This window comes from Palaemon carinicauda, chromosome 22 (genome assembly GCF_036898095.1).
Source record: "Palaemon carinicauda isolate YSFRI2023 chromosome 22, ASM3689809v2, whole genome shotgun sequence".
Lineage (NCBI taxonomy): Eukaryota > Metazoa > Arthropoda > Malacostraca > Decapoda > Palaemonidae > Palaemon > Palaemon carinicauda.
The window spans coordinates 67,933,168-67,940,667 of NC_090746.1; the positions used below are offsets into that span (position 1 = coordinate 67,933,168).

The following is a 7,500-nucleotide window of genomic DNA, read 5'->3' on the forward strand; positions in this document are numbered from 1 at the left end:
TTCTTAGTTTATTTATTTATTTATTCTATCTATTTGCAAGCTAAGCGAATTTTCTTAATGGGGAAAATGTGAGGTAAACTGAGGTTTCTTCATATTTTGGTAATGTAGTTAATGGCATCATTTTGACGTCTCCTTCCTTGACGATACTTCCTCCTCCTCCTCCTCCTCCATCATCACCACCTTCTCCTCCTCCTCCCTCCTCCCCTCCTCCCCCTTCTGTGTCTCTCACGTCACGTGTATGTATGTGTTTCTCGCACTCTCCTTTCTCTCGCCCCAGTCATATACACCTTAGCGTTAACTGAGGCACCACTGACCCAGTGAGAGATAGATAGTGTAGAAGAGGGAGAGAAGAGAGACAAAGAAAGGAAATAGAGATAAAGAAAAGAAGATAGGACAATGTTTCTCTCCTTTCCCCCCGTCAGTGACATTTATGTACGAAGGAAATATGCAAAGATTTGCTTGTCGGCCTTTTTGATGGTTTAGAAAAAAATATTCAAAAGTATCGGTATTTATCAGAAATTATGAATTTATAACTTCATTTACACTGAAATATTGAATTCTGTGTTTATATTTGATAAAACATTATGAGAAGTTATTTTGATTATTTAGCAGTTAATGTATTAATCTCTGTGATTACTGCTAGTGAGGTCAGTGAATTATTGAATGTTTTGATTATACTTTGATATCAAAACCCTATGGGGAGTTGATATAACTTTTGATTAATCAGTCTGTTAATCTCTGTGAATACTATTAGTGACATATTAATTGGTGTCTTTGCTGGTATAGTTGAAATAATTGAAATTAATTAAAGCATTTCATCATTTCTGAAAATATGTAGCGATGCAAATTTGAGAAATTATTTTCATGTGTTCACTTAAAGGTGATACTAAATGGTGAATTATAACGTTGTTCGTTGTCCCGACCATTTATCGCAATATTGACTATTCTCTATCTGAAACCATTTATGATGTCGTATACCAAGTTTTCTGTTAATTAAATATGTCAGCCGCTACGGCCAACCCGATATTCCAGCGCCGACCATATCTCTTCTCTGGGAGAGTGGAAGCGTGCTGTACTGTTTGTTCTGATTTCCTCAGGAAAAGGAAAATAACAAATACGAATAGTTATTGACTTAAATAATAGTGCTAATTTAATTTTTTTTATTCTATTTTTTCAGTGTGCTGAGAGAATGGTGACCCCAAGACCCTCGAAGTTATCTTTTGAGAAAAACTCTGGAATATGTTTTCTGATGTCTCTAACGAGGTCAGTAAAATGACCGAGTTTAGATGATTTCAATCAAAATGGACTGAAAGAAACAGTGAGTTGTATCAAATAAACTTTCCCATTTTTTGACATGTTCATCTGATTGAATTACTCAAGTTTCTCTTGTCAGCTATTCTCGAGCACAAATCATTTAGGCTTTTCAGTCATTTCTTGAAATGCGTGCGCCGAAAGGTGTTATTAAGTACAAAGTTCTCTCTCAGAAATGTTTTCACCAAGATATTTATAGTTGTTTATTTTCCTCATTGCTTTGGTTTTCGTTTCTCATGTAACGATTTATCAGAACTGTTAAGTTTTTGAGGTCAAGATAGTCCTCCATAGTTACATTGGTCAATGCAAATTCTATACATCTTCACAGGACTATGCAATTCGCAATTTTGAAATAAACATTTTCTTTAACGGCAGTAATTCAGTATAGCAGAAAGTGTAGAAGCAAGTATGTGAAAACTCCACTCTGAAGATATATGGATAATTCTACAGTCAACAAAGAGGAAAATGAAAATCCATTGAGAGAAATAGAAATAAAGTGAAATTACCGGAGCTGATTCAAAGCCAAGGGACTACCTCCATATCATCCACCTGACGGAGCCTTCTATCATGGATCACTGGAACAGCAATAATGCCAGTTTGAAGCTGGAACTGAAGCGGAGTGACCACAGTGACATCATGGAGGAACCAGACGATGGATCTTACGAAAACGGCAACGGGTTACCCATGTCTGCTGTCACTACTGAGACGCAAGCAAGAAGAGATGCCTTCAAAAAGCTCCGGAAAAGCACCGCTGCAAATCAGTCGCAGGTGAGAATATTTCCCTCACTGGTATTTGTTTCTAAGATGAATGGAGGTTAGCTCATAAATGTGAAAGATCCCTAAATAAATTATGTATCTAATTTTCAAGTGGAATGAGGTACCTATTGTTTGTTTGTTTTTAGATTGCCCTACTGCATGTAGGACACGGGCTCTTGCGTTGACAGCCCGTAAAAAAAGGTACCTCGTCTTACTCGGTCTCGTTTGCCCAACTCGAATATACGTGGAAATAGGCACACCCATTATTTGAATCAATATATCTTTTTAATTATTTCCTGAAGAGTGTTGGAATTCCCAGAATTTAGAAGTTAGAGATAGAAAGTTAGTATTCTATTCATACACTGCGATAGTTCGACTGCGAAAAAAGGTAGATGAAATATTAAGAAAAAAGGCTCACATCCAGTTATTTCAATGTCAAAATAGATTGAATATATGGTAACTAATATATATGTTGTTGCTGTGCTGTTAGTATGAAGTGTTTGATTGCCAAGTTTATCGCACTAGTGTCTCAGCTACAGCATAGTAATTTTAGAATGCAAATTAGTTTTTCTTGTTTTTGCTAAAGCGAATTTCCTTTGAAAAACGTTTTTGCTAGGCAAAATATAGGTCAGACAGGTCTTTCGCTTGTTTGTCATTACAACTTCAACTCTCTCTCTCTCTCTCTCTCTCTCTCTCTCTCTCTCTCTCTCTCTCTCTCTCTCTCTCTCTCTGTTTTACATGCTTTTTCATCAAAAGCCCCTAAATGTAACATTAATGCCATTGGATATATTTGAGAATATTTGGTTTTGTTTTCGTAGCATCCTTAAACTTTGGCCCATTTAGCAATCTCCAAAAGATTCGTCACATTTCCAAAACTCCCAATTCATCGGTTTGTTGACCTGGTGGAAGATCTTTAAATTTGTGATGTAAACATTAATCAAAACTAGTAAACAATATCGCAGACCCAACAACGGAAACCTCTTGTTATTATTGTTATTATTATTATTATTATTATTGTTATTATTATTGTTATTATTATTATTATTATTATTATTGTTATTATTATTGTTATTATTATTATTATTATTATTGTTATTATTATTATTATCATAAGTTAAGCTGCCCACGCCTTTTTAGCCTTTGGCTTTAGTAATTCTGTTCTCGCTTCTTTTCCTCTATCTTGCTAATTTTTTTTAACTTTTACTTCATAATTCAAATCTAAGGTATTCCCACAAATCGCACTCAGGGATCGAATGGCCTCCCCGGCTCCAGTACTGGGCATATGCCCAAATTCATAATTCTATTCCGAGCTATCTTTATTATAGAATTAAAAAATATAATCCACTTTTTATTACAATAAGTAATCATATGTTTATTGTGCCAAATTTATACATCACTGCCTAAGGCTCGTGTATCCAGGTTCACATCAATGTCAATCACATAGATTATTATATAATTGATTATTTGATTTGTTTATTATTATCATTATTATTGTTATTATGATTATCATTATCATTTGCTACTGTAAGCTAGTTGGAAAAGCAGTATGGTATAAGCCTAAGGGCTCCAACAAGGAAAGATACCCCAGTGAGAAAAGAGAATAAGGAAATAATTAAACTATATGAAAAGTAATAATCAATTAAAATGAAATATTTTAAGAACAAAAACAACATTAAAACAGATCTTTCATATATAAACTATGAAGAGAGATTAATGTCAGCCTGTTCAACAGAAAACATTTGCTGCAAGTTTAAACTTTTGAAGTTCTACCGATTCATCTGCTCGATTAGCAAGATCATTCCACAACATGATCACAGCTTGAATAAAGCTTCTAGAATACTGTGTAGTATTGAGCCTCATTATGGAGAAGGCCTGACTACTAGAATTTACCGTATACCTAGTATTACGAATATGATGGTACTGTCCGGGAAGATCTGAATGTAAAGGATTGTCAGAATTGTGAAAAATCTTATGCAACATGCATAGCAAACTAATTGAACGACATTGCTAGAGATAAATATCTAGATCAGGAATAAGAAATTTAATAGACCATAACTTCCTGTCCAACAGATTGAGATGAAAATCAGCAGCTGAAGACCAGATAGGAGAACAATACTCGAAACAAGTAGAATGAAAGAATTAAAACACTTCTCCAGAATAGATTGATCACCGAATAAGCCAATTTTTTTGTGCAATTAAAGAAAAGAAAGACCTAATGTGTTTCTCAAAAGTAAACTTGCTGTCGAGAGCTACACCTGAAATTTGAAGAGCCATACAGAGTTAAAGAAACATCATCAATGCTGAGATCCGGATGTTGAGGAGTAACTGTCCTCGACTTACTTAGAATCATACTTTGAGTTTTGTTAGGGTTCTTCTTTATGCCCCATAATTTACACCATGCACTAATTCTAGCTAGATCGCTATTAAGGGATTCAGCAACCCCAGATCTATATTCAGGAGATAGAATTTATGCAAAAAGAGTAGCATCATCTGCATAGGCAACAAGCTTGTTTTTGAGGCCAAACCACATGTCATATGTTTATGGTGTGAAAAGTAATGGGCATAGAACAATACCCTGAGGAACAACAGATACCACATTCCTATACTCAATATGGTGTCCATCAACAACAATTATTTGCAATATATTACTTAGAAATTCAATAATGATGCTAAGAAAAGACCCACCTACTTCCAACTGTTTTAGTTTAAAAACAGGGGCTTCATGATTTACACGGTCAAAGGCAGCACTAAAATCAAAGCCAATCATATGAACTTTCTGACCAGAAAGAAGGGATATCTGTACAGCATTCTCGATTGTAAAATTGGCATCACATGCTCCAAGGCCCTTTTGAAAGCCAAATTGCAAACTAGGGAACAGATGATTACCTTCCGCAAACCTATTTAAACGTTAAAAAAGACTTTAGATAACAAAGGAGTTATAGAAATTGGGCAGTAATCAGTTGGACTTGAGCTACCACAAACACATTTACATAATGGAGTAACAGTACCAATACTCCAACAAGTGTTTAAAGCCTCTTCTTAGTAACCTGTGAAAAATAACAGATAACTTTGGAGCTAAGAAATCTGCAATCTTTTTGAAAAAAGCAAAGGAAAAATACAATTGTGTGTAAGCATCAAGGTCCATCAAGAAAACTTTAATTTCACAAGATCAGAAATCTAAACTAGTTAGTTTAGTCTCAGGAAAACACATCAGCCAAGAGAGGTGTCTTTTCCTTTGACCAGTGAGTGACAGAGCCATCTGGTTCAAGTAAAGGAGGTACTGTTCCATCTACACAAAAGAGTGCAGATTTAAGGGTAGCCCATCATTTATGTTCCAGAGTTGTACCAGAGATTCTTTTATGGTTGAATTGTAATCCTTTTTCAGTTGAAATATAAACTCTCTGAGTAAAAGCACTAAGGTGAGTATAGTTATTTCAAGTCAAATCTGATCTGTTACCCTTCTAAAGAAGATAGGCCTCCTGCCTCCTCTCTTTGCATCAATTCCATCCCCTGAATGTAGATCTAGGGTTGGTGAATCCCTTAATAGAGATTTAGCTAGAATTAGTGCATGGTGCAAATTATGGGGTATGAAGTTGAATCCTAACAAAACTCAAAGTATGATTGTAAGTAGGTCAAGGACGGTGGTTCCTCAACATCCTGATCTCAGTATTGATAATGTTTCTTTAAATATGTATGACTCTTTCAAAATTTTAGGTGTGATTCTCGACAGTAAATTTACTTTTGAGAAACATATAAGGTCTGTGTCTTCTTCAATTTCACAAAAAATAGGCTTATTGAGAGTCTTTCAAGATTTTCGGTGATCAATCTATTCTGAAGAAGTGTTTTAATTCTTTCATTCTACCTTGTTTTGAGTATTGTTCTCCTGTCTGGTGTTCAGCTGCTAATTCTCATCTTAATTTATTGGACAGAAACTTACGGTCTATTAAATTTCTTATTCCTGATCTAGATATTAATCTCTGGCACCGTCGTTCAATTAGTTCATTATGTATGTTGCATAAGATTTTTCACAACTCTGACCATCCTTTACATTCAGATCTCCCTGGACAATTCTATCCTGTTCGTAATACTAGGCAGGCAGTTAATTCTAATAGCCAGGCCTTCTCCATCACGAGGCTCAATACTACGCAGTACTCTAGAAGTTTTATTCCAGCTGTGACCAAGTTGTGGAATGATCTTCCTAATCGGGTGGTTGAATCAGTAGAACTTCAAAAGTTCAAAGTTGGAGCAAATGCTTTTTTGTTGACCAGGCGGACATAGTCTTTTTATAGTTTATTTATGACATATTTGTTTTTTATGTTGTTGATAGTTTATTATATGACATGTCTGTTTTGACGTTGTTTCTTATTTTAGAATGATTTATTGTTAATTTGTTCTCTTCATTTATTAATTTCCTTATTTCCTTTCCTCACTGGGCTATTTTTCCCTGTTGGAGCCCCTGGGCTTATAGCATCTTGCTTTTCCAACTAGGGTTGTAGCTTGGATAGTAATAATAATAATAATAATAAACTCATCATTGAACCCCGATTTGTCTTTCACTCGGTACTTTAGAACATGATAAGGGATACGCCTATTAATTATGTCGACTAGATTCTCATTCAGAGGGACAACAGGATCAACACTATAATTGTGACCAATTCAAATCCAAAAGATCACGCAAAAGGCCATTCCAGTCTGCTTGAGATTTTATTTAAATCCTACATGAGTATGATACATAAGGGACAGGGTACTCAGTCTTCACTACTAATGAAATCAAGGTATGATCAGATGTCCCAACTGGAGAACCATCTTTACTTGTTATAACGCCATGGGAGTCGGTGTATAAGAGGTCCAAGCAGTTACCAGACTTGTGAGTATCTTCACTTATGATTTGCTCACAGCGTGATTTAGAGGACAGCCCAAAGCTCTTAACCCATGGGGATCCGTAGGAGAAAAGGCCCTCTGAATGAATTAGTTAATTAATTGGGCTGAGCTAATTAGTCAGTGGGAGTTTTCATTAACTGATCTCAAATTCTATTCAATAGATTATGAGAAATAACATCAAAATAAAGACCCTGCATTACTCTATAGATTTTGAAAGATTTTTGGTGGTATGTGTCTCTTAGCACCATTACTCTCTTTCATCCCATCTGCGGCCCACTTTACTCGGAATAACTATCAGGGATATAATTTCCTACTTATATCAGAGGCACCTGGAATCAAAATCCAGTTTTATCCCAAGAGACCAGGATTGGTCGGATAGAAAAGGGAGGGATATATGAGATTTTAAATTTGCATTTGAAGATTTTGGTAAAGCGACAGGATGGAGAAAGGAATCCTGAAAGTGTTGAAGGAAAATAAAAAAAAAATTCTCGATTTGTCACAAACTCTAGCATTATTTTATGTAAAAAATCTCTTGTTCCATTTGGAAGTTTG

At 35.3% G+C, this 7,500-nt stretch overlaps 1 protein-coding gene across 1 annotated transcript in view; it reads left to right on the forward strand.

Annotated features, from left to right (window-relative positions):
- The window catches only part of LOC137616126 (carcinine transporter-like), a 40,258-nt gene that overhangs the window by 5,800 nt on the left and 26,958 nt on the right, over window positions 1-7,500 (forward strand). The window contains 1 exon segment of the mRNA XM_068345802.1: window positions 1,178-2,079. Coding sequence (XP_068201903.1) covers window positions 1,879-2,079 — 201 coding nt within the window. The 5' untranslated portion in view covers window positions 1,178-1,878.